The sequence below is a fragment of the Mercenaria mercenaria genome, chromosome 5, assembly GCF_021730395.1.
Source record: "Mercenaria mercenaria strain notata chromosome 5, MADL_Memer_1, whole genome shotgun sequence".
Classification (NCBI taxonomy): domain Eukaryota; kingdom Metazoa; phylum Mollusca; class Bivalvia; order Venerida; family Veneridae; genus Mercenaria; species Mercenaria mercenaria.
Window position 1 is genome coordinate 36,691,787 of NC_069365.1, and position 17,404 is coordinate 36,709,190.

Below are 17,404 nucleotides of genomic sequence, written 5' to 3' on the forward strand. Positions count from 1 at the left end.
GGAAGGCCGGGAAAAATCCGTACAGACGCTGCATGGAGATTATACGGAAATCTTGCAATTTCAGTGCAGTTGTCGTGCAGTCACTGCAAGCTTCCCACGGATATCGAACGTGTCTCCCAACAATGCTCGTGTGGAGATGCCTCCTGCGACATGTCTAAGAGCTTACGATTTATTCACATTTTGTATACTTAAATTTTGTACATTTCGCTACACAAAACCGTGGAGGCTGCGGAGCCTGTGAATCCACACGAAAATCGAACTGCTGTCCCCTGACTCTACACGGAGGCCAGAGAGAAAGTAGGATACGGGCAGTCCAAGGGCTCCGTAGACGCATCGCTGGCCAGGACCTGGGCATTTTTTGTTTGTTTATTTTTAAGTCAAAACAGTTCTTATTCGGCATTGACTTAACGGGAACCTGTGAAGAGAAATGGCCAAATAGTTAGCAAGTAGTAAAAATATGTACCAAAACTTCTACATTATTTGTACCCTAATTATTACAAGAACGAGTCGAGAAAATTGTTAGTGAATCAGTAAAGAAGCAACAACAATAAATATCATCAGTAATTGTCGTGTAACGTGTAACCCTCTTCCGTCGTCTTTTTACTAATGGATATTTACGCTTTACAACTTATTCCGCGTCCGACCGAATGTCGGAAAATCCTGATACTATCAATGTAAGACTCCTTACAGTACTTCTCGCATTCTATTCAATCGTTGTCGTAAACTCATATAATACGGCAAATTTCTTGCCAATCTTTTCAGGAATATAGCATTATTCTGAAGCTGCAGCCGTCATCGACCTAAATGTCGGAGGTTAAGATTTTTATGATACCACGTGACCAGGCGGAGCGATAAATAACTTGGAGTATGGTCAGTTGCGTCTACGCTGCAGGAAGTATTCAAAGTCCATTGTGTTTATGCTGCAGGAAGCACTCAAAATCCGTTTTGCCTCAGCTGTCGGAAAACTCAAAGCCCATTAAATATATGCTTAAAGAAGCACTCATAGCCCATTTTTTCTATTATGCTGCAGGAAGTACTCAAAGCCCATTGCGTTTATGCTGAAAGAAGTACTCAAAATTCGTTTTGCCTCTGCTGCCTGTAAAACTCAAAGCCCATTATGTATATGGTTAAAGAAGCACTCATAACCCATTTTGTCTATTATGCAGCAGGAAGTACTCAAAGCCCATTGCGTGTATGCTGCAGGAGGTACTCAAAATCCGTTTTGTCACTGCTGCCGGAAAAAATCAAAGCCGATTATGTATATGCTTAAAGATGCACCCATAGCCCATTTTGTTTATTATGCTGCAGGAAGTACTCAAAGCCCTTTGCGTTTATGCTGCAGGAAGTACTCAAAATCCGTTTTGCCCCTGCTGTCGGAAGAACTCAAAGTCCATTATGTATATGCTTAAAACAGCATCCATAGTCCATTTTGTCTATTATGTTGCGGGAAGTATTCAAAGCCCATTGCGTTTATGCTGCAGGAAGCACTCAGTTTCCATTGTGTATATGGCGCAGAAAGTACTCAAAGTTCATTGTATTTATGCTGCAGGAGTTACTCAAATATCATTGTGTATATGCTGCTTCTAATACTATTTCAATCCCTTAATGGTATTACTTCTGTTATTGTGTGTTCTGCAGAGTTATCTAGAAAACGAGTATAGGAATGTTAGGTTATCTTGGTCTTTGCATTTTATTATTACTTGACTCCGTATATAAGTCGCCAGGCAATAAAATATTCTATTGACCGGTCTGTAGTTCAGCTCGACAATTTGTTGGGTTGAAGTGAAATACTAATGATAAAAACATTATATCGTATATCTTATATGTTATGAAATAAAGGTTGAAAGGCCTGCCGGTCAATAGTCAAAACTATTTCTGACTATTGAATGTCAAACATTCAAGTGTAATAACACAAAGTACAGGAAAGTCATAGCTACATAGTGCTCAATTTATTCGAATATTAATTTACTTCAAAACATGTACATTGTAGCTGTAAACTAAATATATAAATAAAATTGTCGTCTACAAATATATTCAACATCAACCTGTCTGATATTTATGTTCGTTTCAAATGTGTGTACCCCTTAACAATTATTTAACAATTAACGAAGATGAAACATCGTGCAGGACGTATTAGTACAATATTAAGGTGAGATTTAAGGCCAGAGGCCATGTATGAAGTACTTTATGTACACTGCTCACCTTATTTTACCCCTGAAGGAATTTCAAATCATTTGGCAAAAATATTAACTATCATAATAAAATTCTCTATCCTAACAGTTCAGTACCAATGTAATTTTATGACATCGGAGGTTACACCACAAACAGTTTTTTTTCGACTCCTGATATTTTGAACATATTAAACAACGTTTAAGCAACTTGTACTTGGTACAGTAGTGTGACTACGCGCTGCAGTCAATTTCTAAAGTTACATATTTGGGAATGCAGTAATTTGTATTCCCACGCGAATGAATTGTGCATCTCTTTTTGAGACGGTAATGAAGAAGATTTATATTATAGCAGCATTTAACAACACATCACGCTATCTGGACGATAATCTTTATCTTTAATATTGTTAATACTGACAACCTTGTTTGTTCAATTTGTGGATATCATTTATCCATAGGAGCACAAGTTAAATATAACGTACAATTCGGACAATACTATTTCATATTCAGATTCAGATCGCTTATTTTAATGATTTTGAGTAGGTCAATGTCACAACGACGCGAAACAGTTAAACGGTTTCCGGAGATCAGTAGGTCAAAAATCAAGATCACAGAGACCGAGAACAGTTTCAATTAATCGTTTCAGGACGATACCTTGAGCAAATTTGGGCCTATGATCACGAAACTACAAAGGGAAGTTGTTCATCACCAGAAAATGAGCCCCATTGATTCTGAGGTAAGTAGGTCAAACTTCAAGTTCACAGTGATCAGGAGCAGGTAAACAGCTTTCGGACAACAACTTCAGAATGTTCGGCCTCGTGAAACATATAAGGAAGGTTGATTATGACCTGGAAATTACCCCTATTTGAAATTAAGTTAGGTCAAAGGTCAATGTAAGATTAACCCAGAACAGAAGAACATTTTTTATTGCCAAATAACTAGAGAATATACGGAGATACGGATGCCACTTATGACTGGTAAAGGACTAATAATTATTGATTTGAGGTAATTACATCAAACGTTCTGTGCACAGTGACCAAATAATTTCTGTTCCTTGTACAGTTACTGAATGCAACAAGGTAATGGGAGGTTTTCGTGTTCTACAAGCTTTTGATTGTGTAAAAATTTTGCTAAATTTGAATCGTAGTTCATATTTGCTTTTAAAATTTGATAGTAATTTAACCATTGGGAAATGATTTATCAAAACACGATTTTTATTAGGGTGTAGTTTAAACACTTCGCAAGACTTTGAGCAATGAACATATTCTAAAAGGTATGCGCAACTTGAGGAAAGTTAGAATCGTCTTAAAAATAGAAAATGGCAAATACATTTTGAAAACATCATGCAGGCAAGTGTGAAAGGACATCTTGAAACTTGATGCATGTACGTGTCGTTCTTTAATTTGTTTTTGTTTTGATGTTTTATATACATGTACAGCTGCGTTAATGTAATTGATATACTCACGTCATATTTCAAATTAAGTCGCACACCGTGGCCATTTTGCAAAAGCGATAACATCATTACAAGATAAAGTGAATGATGTGAATAAATTATGCCTACTAAGGTGATTCAATATAAAAAGCATTTTCCACCTTAAGACAAGCATAATCAATGTATACAAATTAAGAATGGCCCGATAGAAGAAAATACCATTTCAAGTTTAAAACTGCTGGTTAGGAACACGGTTTGTCAAATGATTTTTAATTGTATACTAAATAGAACTTTTAATCGTACACCGTTGATATTTAATTCCATATTTTAGATTTTAAGACGTACGGATGTCATACAATTCTTGAAATAAATGTGCAATGTTTCGCCAGTCTTTTCAGGAATTTAGCGTTATTTTGCAGCAGCAGCCATTATCGACCTAAATGTTGGAGGTAAAAGTTTTTTATGATACAACTTGACCAGGCCGAACGATAGATAACTTTGAGTATGATGAATTGCGTCTATGCTGAAGGAAGTACCCAAAGCCCATTGTGTTTATGCTGCAAGAAGCACTCAAAATATGTTTTGCCTTTGCTGCCAAAAGAACTCAAAGCCCGTTATGTATATGCTTAAAACAGCATCCATAGCCCATTTTGTCTATCATGCTGCGGGAAGTATCCAAAGCCCATTGCGTTTATGCTGCAGGAAGCACTCAGTTTCCATTGCGTATATGGCACAGGAAGTACTCAAATTTCTTTGTATCTATGCTGCAGGAGTTACTCAAATATCATTGTGTATATGCTGCTTCTAATACTATTTCAATCCCTTAATGGTATTACTTCTGTTATTATGTGTTCTGCAGAGTTATCTAGAAAACGAGTATAGGAATGTTAGGTTATCTTGGTCTTTGCATTTTATTATTACTTGACTCCGTATATAAGTCGCCAGGCAATAAAATATTCTATTGACCGGTCTGTAGTTCAGCTCGACAATTTGTTGGGTTGAAGTGAAATAATGATGATAAAAAACATTGTATCTTATATCTGATATGTTTTGAAATAAAGGTTGAAAGGCCTGTTGGTCAATAGTCAAAACTATTTCTGACTATTGAATGCCAAACATTCAAGTGTAGTGCACAATTCATCAGATCGACATACAGGACCTATGTTAAAAGAGCGCAACACAAAGGACAGGAAAGTCAAATGATAACCAAGCTACATTCGTCAATTTTTAAAAATACATATTTGGGAATGCAGTAATTTGTATTCCCATGCGAATGAATTGTGAATCCCTTTTGATACGGTTATGAAGAAGATTTATATTATAGCAGCATTTAACAACACATCACGCAATCTGGACGGTAATTTATCTTTAATATTGTTAATACTTACCACCTTTTTTGTTTAATTTGTGGATATCATTTATCCATAGGAGCACCAGTTAAATATAATGTTCAGTTCGGACACTACTATTTCATTTTCAGATTCAGATCGCTTAGTAGGTCAAGGTCACAATGACCCGAAACAGTTAAACGGTTTCCGGAAATCAGTAGTCAAAAATCAAGATCACAGAGACCGAGAACAATTTCAAATTAATCGTTTCAGGACGATACCTTGAGAACGCTTGGGCCTATAATCACGAAACTACAAAGAGAAGTTGTCGATCACCAGCAAATAACCCCTATTGATTTTTGAGGTAAGTAGGTCAAACTTCAAGTTCACAGTGATCAGGAGCAGGCAAACAGCTTTCGGACGATCGTGAAACATATGAGGGAAGTTGATCATGACCAGGAAATTACCCCTATTTAAATTTAGGTTAGGTAAAAGGTCAATGTAAGATTAACCCAGAACAGTAGAACATTTTATTTTTTGCCAAAAAGCTAGAGAATATACGGAGATACGGATGTCACTTATAACAGGTAAAGAGCTCATTATCATTGAATTGAGGTTATTACGTCAAACGTCTTGTGCACAGTGACCAAATAATTTCTGTTCCTTGTACAGTTATTGAATGCAACAAGGGTGGGAGGTTTTCGTGTTCTACAAGCTTTTGATTGCGTAAATAACGTGCTAAATTTGAATCGTAGTTCATAATTGCTTTTAAAATTCGATAGTAATTTAAGAGACCATTGGGAAATGATTTATCAAAACTCGATTTTTATGGGGATGTAGTTTAAAAACTTCGCAAGACTTTGGGCCATGAACATTTTCTAAAAGGTATGCGCAACTTGAACAAAGTTAGAATCGTCTTAAAAATAGAAAATGGCAAATGCATTTAGAAAACATCATGGAGGCAAGTGTGCAAGGACATCTTGAAACTTGCTGCATGTAAGTGTCGTTCTTTAATTTGTTTTTGTTTTGATGTTTTATATACAGCTGCGTAAATGTAATTGATATACTCACGTCATTTTTCAAAATAAGTCGCACACCGCGGCCATTTTGTAAAAGCGATAACGTCATAACGAGATAAAGTGAATTATGTGAATAAATTATGCATACAAAGGTGATTCAATATGAAAATATTTTCCACCTGACTGCAAACATAATCAATGTACATTGCATGCAAATTAAGAATGGCCCGATAGAACAAAATACCATTTCAAGTTTAAAACTGCTGGTTAGGAACACGGTTTGCCAAATGATTTTTAACTGTATACTAAACAAAAACTATAATCGTACATCGTTGATATTTAATTCCATAGTTTTGATTTTAAGACGTACGGACAGTTATACAATTCTTAAAATAAATGTGCAACTTGGTTCATCCCTCATAGGACGTGAAGTTGAAAATTTAGCTTATATATGACCATCGAATTTTTTTAAAAGTTTTGGTTGGCCTCTATCATATTTCAGATTTAGTCTTTTTTTAAGCAATTATAACAATCATTTTTGGAACATGGTTCAAGATTTAATCTCTTCTTAATCTCATTTACATGTTCTTTTTTGTCTTTCGCATGAAGAATTATAGAAGAAAAGAAGAATTTTACAACAGTGATATCTGCGACATTCAATTTCATTTTGATTATTACCAAAAAATTTATCAAATGATCTGTGCATCATGATGATCTCTAGCAGACGACTATGACTAGTTCAAAGTAATGTTCTCAATCCTTTCAGTCAATGTAAGGGGAACGTGTCAGACGTAGGTCAATTTCCGAAAATGCTAAAATTAGGCAGCAGTTGTTACAGAAAGTTGTTTATAGTTATAAGCACTTTGATTATTATTTTTGCGAATGTGTAAAATATACATGAAGAAAAATGCCATGTAATTTATGCAAATGAGAATGGAACTTTTATAAAAGTTACATTCTTATTTGCATTAATTACGTGCACCTTATAGTGGATTATCAATGGTTAAAATTAGGGATCAGCTTTTAAATCCTCCTGAACCTTCTACTTCAAAAGAAAGTATCATCATCCAATTTTCCTGTCAATAGTTTGGCGGTCATCTTGAATTCAAAATGGCCGGCATGGAATTCAGTGATATAACCAATGAGAACTATATGTCTTGGTCAATTTTAGATATTATAAAATAACCTAAACAGTATCAAAATGTTTCTTCAGCATTGTCCTTCTCTTTTCAATTACATTATTTAAATCAACTAATTTGCATATTTATGAATATTAATGAGTATGTAAAAAATATGACCAAATTCGCAAAAAGATAGACATATATTAAAGTTATTTAAATTATTTATTGGTACGTTGTAGTCAGTGAAGAAGTCAAATTGTACCAAATGAAAGGTAAGACACTGTGCTATTGCTATTTTATCTGTATGGTCATATCTAGCAGATAATAGGCTTGAGTTTAATCATGAAAGGGTGGGGTAAAAAATTGACCCCTGAACACAAAAATCCATCGTGTCATCTTATCTTGGTCAATTTAAAGTATGTAAGAACCCAACGAATATCAAAATGTTCCTAAACCATTGTCCTTCCCTTTCCAGTAGCTTTATGTAAATTAAATAATTAGCATATTTATGAATATTAATGAGTATGTAAAACATATGAACAATCTTCGCATAAAAATTGGAGATATATTAAAGTTATACAAATTATTTCTTGATACGTTTTTATCAATGAAGTTGTCAAATGGTACCAAATGAAAGGTAAGTCACTGTGCTCTTAATATTTTATCTTTTTTCGGTCATATCTAGCAGATACCAGGCTTGAGTTAAGTCATTTTTGGGTGGGGTAAGAAATTGACCCCTGAACACGAAAATCCATTGTGCAATCATATCTTGGTCAATTTTAGGTATAAAAGAACCTAAAGAGTATCAAAATGTTCTTAAACCATTCCTCTTTCCTTTCCGGTTATTTTATGTAAATTAACTAATTAGTATATTTATGGATATTAAAGAGATTGTAAAAGTATGACCAAATTCCGCTAAAATTGACATGTATGAAAGTTATACAAATTATTTCTTGGTATGTTTTAGTCAGTGAAGGTGTCAAATGGTATCAAATAAAATGGTCCACAGCTATGTATTATCGCGCTCAAAAGTTGTTGAGAAATATGGCCACATACAAGGTATACAAAATTATTCCTTGGTGAAAGACAGATATAATATGTAAGTATCTCTTCTCAAGTTCTGGACTGGATCCAAAAATGACATCATCAATATGGCGACCGATTACGAAAGTAATACTGCTGAACAATTTCTGAAATCAAATTCAGTAACATTGCTCATAATATCGGATATCATGTCATTAAACCAGTCAATGTGACATTTCAAATGAAATTTATATTTTATCAGGGAAAAAAAAACTTAAAAAAAAAAATTATTTGAAGACTTTTTTTCTACCCCACCCACACAATGCATTTTTATACGTCGCTTCTACCTCTTGATATTAAATATTTTCAACAATCTTTATGATGTTGAATTTGAAATATGATTATTTCTGAAAGTTATAAAAAGTATAACATACAATAAGAGAATATAAGTTACCAATATCTACTTTAGATAAGTACAAAAAATAATTTGCCGTACATTCAGCACATATCAATGTCGACACAAGCAGTTGTCTATGCTCTAATTATAAATTTGTACCAATTACATGTATTGTTTGCAATTTTATCTTGATTAGATTTAAACATGATCAATACAACTATGCCAGTAGAAGTTATACAGAAATTTTTAACTTAATGCTAATGTGTTAAATTCATGAAAGTCTTCTTAATTACTCAAAACTACCGGTTAATTACATTCATCCAAACAAATTCAGTAACATTGCTCATAATATCGGATATCATGTCATTAAACCAGTCAATATGACATTTCAAATGGAATTTATATTTTATCAGAAAAAAAACTTTAAAAAAAAAATTATTTGAAAACTTTTTTCTACCCCACCCACACAATGCATTTTTATACGTCGCTTCTACCTCTTGATATTAAATATTTTCAACAATCTTTATGATGTTGAATTTGAAATATGATTATTTCTGAAAGTTGTTAAAAGTATAACATACAATAAGAGAATATAAGTTACCAATATCTGCTTTAGATAAGTACAAAAAATAATTTGCCGTACATTCAGCACATATCAATGTCGACACAAGCAGTTGTCTATGCTCTAATTATAAATTTGTACCAATTACATGCATTGTTTGCAATTTTATCTTGATCAGATTTAAACATGATCAATACAACTATGCCAGTAGAAGTTATACAGAACTTTTTAACTTAATGCTAATGTGTTAAATTCATGAAAGTCTTCTTAATGACTCAAAACTACCGGTTAATTACATTCATCCAAACTTGACAGCAAAACTAGGAGTGTTTTACTTAATTCGCCATCAGCCCCGCAATAACAAAGCTATCTACACACGGAATTCTTTATTACCCCTACATTCAAATGCTTTGCGCTTTCCGCGATTACGGTCAGCTAATTGCAGAAGGAAGGGCATCAGCGGCAGGTGGTAATGATGTAGCAATCTTTTCATTGTATTTCTTAGTTAAAACTTAAAACTATAACACTGCAGCTTTAGAACATGATAAATACATAATCAAAGTAAAGCATATAGACAGCAAGCTCAAAACGTAAAAATAAGAGAACGTAGTGCAGCAAGGCCTGCAAAACAATGTTGGTATGTTTAAAACGGTAGGTTGGCAAAAATACTCACACTTATATCCCAACCATATTCCAGTGTTATAGAGCAGTAAACATATAATTAGTATAGATATAATTAAGCCCCTGACAGCTAAATGTCTTTTTTTCACGCAAGGGTATCTAAAGGCACGTTATATGAAACACAAAAATGATGTGGTAAATAATTATATGAAAAACCTCTGTTCCTTTAATATTATGGAATTCATTTTAAATTACCATAAAAGTACTCCGCTTAAGCTGGTGCTAGGGTGCAAGGGGTATTTCATCTTCCTTTCTAAACCTCTCATGAACACAACTCTGTCAAACCAGGTCTTCTATTACTTTGAGTAGTTGATTTCAATATTTCAAGGGATCTAAGAGCTTTTAACAAACCATTTACGAATGTTACCCATGCCGTTGCAGACAGCAGAACAACAGCAGAACATTATTAAAGATACGACGAATCAGGAAAGCAGAAATATATCAAAGCAGCTCAATACCAGTTTATGAACGACCTATCATGGCGTTGTCCCCTTTTCTTTTTTGTTAGCCACGATAAAAGAGGAAAATGTAGCATCCAGCTGACAAAGGGCTGAACACCAAATATGCACAGTATCTCTAAATAAGTGGGTCAAATAAAACATTTTATCATTTTATCAAGTACATTTGGAAAATTTTCCATTGAATTTGATATATATAACTACTGTTTTGATACACCTTGTAACAGAAGTGTTTTCAAATTGCTAATTTACTTAAAAAACACACACACAAGTCTAAATTACGATAGTGATATATCGTAGAATATTCTCGCAGTTGATAATAGCGGCCGGTAGTTATGCAAACTAACATATTGATAGTGTTAATTTAATTCTTGAAAGTCGCACTTGCAAAGATGTATTGACAATTATATAAAGGTACAGGAAAAGGTATTCATTTAACGTCGCCTATAACCGACAGACAACATAACCTATAAAGCTGTTGTGCGGGAAACCAGGTATCTAAGTAATAGTTATTGTTCGAGGAATAGGTCTGCATTGTGTTTATAGACCTGTGAGGGATTTGTGAACCGAGCGAGTGTAGCAAGCGAGGTTTTCAAATCTCCTCAAAGGTCTATAAACAAAATGCAGACCTATTCCAAGAATGACAACTGACTTACCTATATGTTTCTTTGTTTTATATAGTCCAGATTGGTTTCGGATTTGAAGAACGTTTGTAACGTGTATGTATGATAAAAACAAATAGCTAGAAGAAAGAACAAGATAATATGTGTCACAATTCATTTGATACTATTAATATAACAAAATGCCCAGCTTGCTACGAACCTGTAAATATATTTGTCAGCAATTAGGACACGACATTTTGTATTGCATAAAAATCCGTGCACATTTGGGAAATAGTCTCTCGTCTCTCTCTGAGATCATCAATGTGTGTCTAGTCAATTAGTCATAATTTGACGCGAATGGTATTTTATTGTTGTTTTTTTTTCAAAATTATTAAAAAAAGTTTATTTAGCTCTTTAATTGACACTTAAATATAAATTGCCGTATAATAAGTATTGATATAGATTGATCATTACATTATCGCAAGAAATGCGCATCATAATATACCCTGATTTGGCTCACGCCAAATGTGCTAAAAACTGCGCGGACACCTTCGAGAAGATACACAAATCTTCAGTTTTCTTGACAATGAAAGTAACGAGTGCAATTAATTAAGACGTTTGTAGTTAGAGGCCTCTGTTTTGATTGACATGGCAACGATTTGAATAAACATTACATGTATAAAGTTAAAGTCGTTTTGGTTCTCCACATCTGATTCACGTGAAGAAGTTGTCTTTTACGAGTGGATGTCAATATAAGTATAGAATCAATGAAACCTTGGACAGTGCAAAATATCTAATAATATTTAAAGGCATAGAAATGTCAACTGTTCATTCAATATAAATTAACAGCATTCAGCAAAATTAAAACATTTTTCAGACAACAAGAAATGTACTTTTAAATTAACCAGTTTCCCACCAATTACCACTACCTAAAAGCTACCGTGTCAGTCTTATTTCAGACACGCTCGGAATGTATCACGATAACTTAACTGGGTTATTTTCAAAAATACAACTTCGTTACTTATGTTCCATGTTATTTGGACAGAAAATCATCACAATTTTCATTAGCAGACTATTAATTAACTTGGAGGAAATTTGTGTAGTTTGTATTTTTTACAATTATATCATTGTCAATATTTTTCTTTGTAAAATAAAATGTTCTGTTTCATGAAGCATTCTCCACTCTGATGGAATAGTATGCCCGTATTAACTTTCAGACAGATATCAAGACCTGCTTAGAACTGAATGTTAAAACTTTACAGTAAAGTCATGTTTAGATCAATTTTCAACATATGTAAAACTGGTCGGATTTATTTTTACTTAAAACTTATTTTTTGAAACAATTGATACTATATTTACGGCGTCAATCACGCGTTCACCTTAAACGTCATGCACGGACTTCTCATGATTCTACTGCATTCGGTCGCTTACGCATGACTTTAAATTTAATCTGTGACATGTGCGTTATGGTGTCGACAATTGGGCTCAGTGGTTAGAGCATTGGGCTAGCATCGGAGCGACTCGGGTTCGATTCCCGCTACAGGCACTTGAGATTTTTGTGTAGACAGTAGAAATAGGACAGGTCTGGAAATTCTTATAGACCTCATAAGCGGTATATAAGGTGTTTATAGACCTCATCGGAACAAAGAAGCCGGTAGGTAATACTAGATACTTACTTGGGCTGATATATTTCAAAATATTGTATGGGCAACATCCTCATTTAAATAGAGAAAAAAATCGAGTAAATCTGTTAACTGAAATGAATTTTTGATATAGAGATATGTCAATCACATGCGATGCAGTACTGTAGTCTTTGCATTGTTAGTTTTATTTAATAACTGCACTTCCCCGGCATAAAAATTTCAACTATTTGGGCAACAACGGATTGTCCGTATTTGAAAACATCATCAAGAATGCATTATTGTTAATAAAGTAACCGCACCGGACTCTGTATAATGTTTTATTATTCATTCGAAAAAGTCTGTGACAAGTAAGGTAGAGATAGTTCTAACAAAATATTAATTACCCCTCCAAGAATTACATGCATTCCCTAACCGGACATCAGTATACTTGTTCAAAAAAGGAGAGGGATATACAAATTGCCTCACAGGCTCACATGGAAAACATGTTTAACAATGTTACAAGAAGAAAGACTTTACTTAAATTAAATGCACAAAAAGTGCGTTTAATGAAAGCAGCCCTTTCTTTAATTTTTCTTGAACTTGCAAGACTTAATACTGATTAAGAATGTTTTTAGCAGAATTAGCATAAACTTAGTCGCAATACCTGTTCACGTGGTGTAAAATAGCAGTTCGACGTGAAATTATATATTTAGATAAATTAGAAGTGGACATGTATAAGAGGGTAAATTATCTATTAAGCGAGCTTAATGTGATTGTACATGCAATTAAGGAATCTAACATCATCCTGCTGATCATCTCTGCGAACTTTAAAAATACATACTTCAGGGATGTGATGAGTGACCAAATCCTGTTCTTGGAAGGACTTAAGGTTTTGGGTTTAGTACTATAAATTCCCTTATGTATAACGTAAGACTTTTTTATTTTAATCGAACATACTGCGTCATTAAACAAATATTTGCTCACTTAATATCGTTATTTAGTCATTTGCTTACTTTTATGGATTTTGTTTTTCATTTTCATTTTAATCAAAGACATAATAAATTCCATCTTCTACGTCATAAAAGTGTTTTATCTGCTAGAATGAATAGAATGAACATTACCTTCAGTAAATATATAGTTTTCAAAGACGTTGTCACCTGTAATTTTTCAGCAGTCATACATTTACTGCCTTTATTATTTTCTCTTTTAGCCGCCATATTTATGATGTCATAACTGTTTCTAGTCGCATGTCTGGAAGAAATACATGGGAAATAAAAATAACTTACTTCAATCTACAATGTGGCATAGGTCTCTACATTTTACAATGTCTTTCTCACGGCGGCCCATATCCTCACAAGTCACCATGTACTATAATAATTTGGTAACTCATGTAATTTTATGTAACAGTCCTAGAAAATATACTTTCAAACAAAGGTATGAATCCTACATAGAATTACACAGTTATGACGCTAGTTGAATATACCACATATCACAAGTTAAAGCATACCAAAAGTTCCTTTTAGGGCACATCTATATAAATATAAAATGACCATCTTGTAACATTTTGGTTGCAATGTCTGTTTTATACTGGCAAAAAATATCAGGTAAGTATTTATGCAAGTTATTTAACATAAATTGTTAAATCCAACAACAAATTAAATCTGTTACCTCTTTCAGTAGATTAAATACGGCAATAGCACATGGTATTACTAGGTCACACTCAATGCGGTCATCCCTATTATTAGTAACAAACACTCCGGGAAGAGAGATTTTCCATCCGATGTGTAAATTTGTTGCCATACTTAGAGGGTCGCAATGGGGTTTGTTTTCACATATTAACAATGCAATTGAAGGTAACGATAATATTTGGTTGTTTATATTTAAATTTGCTGATATATGTCTATCTGGTGAATGTACATGTGTTATGTTCAGGAGGAAATAAAAGAATCAATTAATCATCCTCGGGTTTAGTATTGTGTAATGCATGGAGTCGCCTCAATTGAGAAAGAATAATTTAACGTCAGAGGTTATTTCTAAGGTCACGGAGTTTAATTGGCCAGCTTGCAATTACAACAGCTTTCGGCATCAGTAGCTCAGTCAAGTGTGACTTATTAAACTGTAATATTCCTTCTCAAGAGAAGGAATAATAAATAAGCAATAATTATACCAAGCCAAAACTAAGTTTTTGTTTATTCAAGATGCATTGTTCGAAAAATAATGGAAGAAAACAGGGTCTTTTGAAGCAGTTGGCGGCCATTTTGAAATAAAAAATGGCTGAAATGACCTATAATATTGAAGAAAAAAATTGACATTGCATCTGAGCTTTGAAGTGTCATTAAAACAAGAGAATTGTGCACACCTATGCATTTAAACCCTTCTTCTTTAACATTTAGAAGGTACAGTCAAACTTGTCATATGTGACTTTCCACGGGACCATCCATAAAAGGTCACATATGACAGGGAGTCTTTTAATTCAGGTTCACTAAATAGCAAGGTCATTTGTTAAATATAACTACGTGTATGCCATTTTTGGATTCTATTATCGTTTATGTATGTTTAAGACATGATATTATGTTGTCAAAATATTTTAAAATATTATGTAAAAAATAAACACAATAAAAGTATGTTGTGTTCTTACAAATTGATTATGTGCAAGTAATGTATAAAAAATCATGATTAAAACTCTGAATACATTGTACAGTCTAGTAACTAACCTTGCAACATCCATATCATCAGTTCAAAAAGACAATCATATCAAGTTCCACAGTATTTACTTTCATTAATTTCATTGTCTACAGAAGTTAAATACGTTTGTTTTTTGGTGGGTTTTTTTTGGCATTGCAATATTACCTAACTTTTATGATGATCAATCGACAGCACATTATGGGTGACTTCCGCTGCAATTAACTTTTGTGGTGTCATAAAATATTTGAAAGCCGCGGTCCTTCTGTTTTAATTAACACTTTCCGTTATACAAGGCCGTCGTATACACATCGTATACACAAATTGTTGTTTAGGGGAAATCCGCATAAATCACGTGTGACCCTCATGACCGTACACATTTAAAATATTTAGGTGTTTAATGGCTGTTATTTTTAGAATGAAGAAAGTCCCGCGCACTAGCCATCTGCACATAGCTTTCCTAGTAAGTTTCCATGACGCCATAAAAGTGACATCAAAAATTGAGGATGATACTTTTCTTTTTTTTATGATATGAGAGCTTATCCTTTCATAAAAACCTAGTTTCAGAAAATCCAGGAGGATTTAAAAGTCATTCACCATTCACAACCCACTATTATATAAAAGTTCTGATTTCCATCAATTGATACAAATTAGAAGGAAACATATATAACACGTTCATTAATAGGTTATTTCTTTGGAATTAGTTCCCATGTTAAGTAGACGTTGCAGTCTGTTTAAGTACTATATTTATCAAAAGCATGCCCTTTTAAATATTCAGCAATTTAGTAACTACATATATCACTCTAAGTTACAGATATACTGTCCAGTAAATTGTAAAAAGATAATGTACCTTCCTAAATGCCTTATATGGCTGCGCAGAACTCCCTTCATAAGGACGTAGATATTTATGTTGGGCTTTATCTTTATGTTATTCTTCTATTTCAGTGTCCAAATATAAAAATAAAAAGTCCTAGGCTTAGCCAGGATTTTCGGAAGGGGTGCATCTACTTACATAGACATTTTTAAGGGAATGAAATAAGGTTTCCATGCCGAGGGAAATGAATTACACACTGGATCCTGTATAGAAAATACACAGAACAGTATAGTATGAATAATTTTAAAGATAACTATAACATGAACAGTGGTGACAATTTATTTAAACCATCTGAACAGTCCTTATTAAAGCTGTCATATCTTAGTAAGTGCCTTATTGTTGCGAAAGAAATTAGTTCCTGATCAGATGATGGAATGTATCTGATGAAACGACTTGTCCACGGAAGATGCATTCCGAATTCCTGATACCCTTATACTGATATTAAACAACCCGATACAAAAGTGGCATACAGATCACAAATAGGAGCGGCTGGTAAACCTATGGATAAAATAATCAATATGTTTAACAGATACCTAGTCAACAGTGCCTAAGAAATTTGATTTTTTACAATTTCATGTACATGTAGATAGTTTAATGAGATGAACATTTTTATTACTCTTAATACTTTTTCACTTATTGCACAGTTTTCTTCTGTGCTGTATATATCTGAATGTACAAATCTGATGGATCTGAAAATTATTTGTAGCACATGTATACATATTACCAATCTATATATTTTCTAATGTTTTCGGAGAACTATTATATACTACTAAATATTTAAGAATTTATTTATATTAAGAATTTTCTGACAGAACTAAAAATGTTACTGCAAAAACGTCTCATATAGACAGTGTTCTAGGTACTGGCTATATAATCGTGTGGTTCTCTTTTAAAGAAAGTTTATATATGCCTGTGTGTATGTATAGGTATAAATATGATTTATGTTCACAATTTTGGCGGTTTTTCTTCCCCCAACTTTGATTCTCAATAAAAATATTTCAAGAAACAGTCTATTATTTTGTTAAGGTAATTTGTTTAGGAATGTATATAGTTATCCGTCATTTTATCATTAAAATGACAATATTTCAATTCATCTAAGTGTTTGTCTTTTCTTTCATTGCTAATCAAACAGGGCAAAGCTCATCAGAATGAGGTGGATTCATAAATAAGAATTTATATGAAGGATAAATTGATTTATGAATACCGAAGTGTTACTACGCAGTCAGTTACTGAATTTTATCATTTAGTGGTATGACGTCTACTTATTACAATAATTTAGACATCTCAGCCTAAATCCGATTATCAGTTTATCACGATAAGTATATATATATCACGGGTCACAGAAATATTATAATTAGCTTATGAAACAAAGGAAATTGAAACAATCGCTTTTTACCTTTTTACAAATAAAATACGTGTTAAAGGTGAATATTTT

General features: G+C 33.3%; 1 protein-coding gene across 1 annotated transcript in view; it reads left to right on the forward strand.

Annotated features, from left to right (window-relative positions):
• Nucleotides 1-17,049, forward strand: part of LOC123556896 (uncharacterized) — a 71,610-nt gene extending 54,561 nt beyond the window's left edge. Inside the window, exons 9-11 of the mRNA XM_045347962.2 lie at nt 2,815-2,904; nt 5,202-5,292; nt 16,041-17,049. Of these exons, the coding sequence (XP_045203897.2) occupies nt 2,815-2,904; nt 5,202-5,291 (180 nt within the window). The 3' untranslated portion in view covers nt 5,292; nt 16,041-17,049. The remainder of the gene's footprint in view (nt 1-2,814; nt 2,905-5,201; nt 5,293-16,040) is intronic.
• Nucleotides 17,050-17,404: the final 355 nt, after the last annotated feature.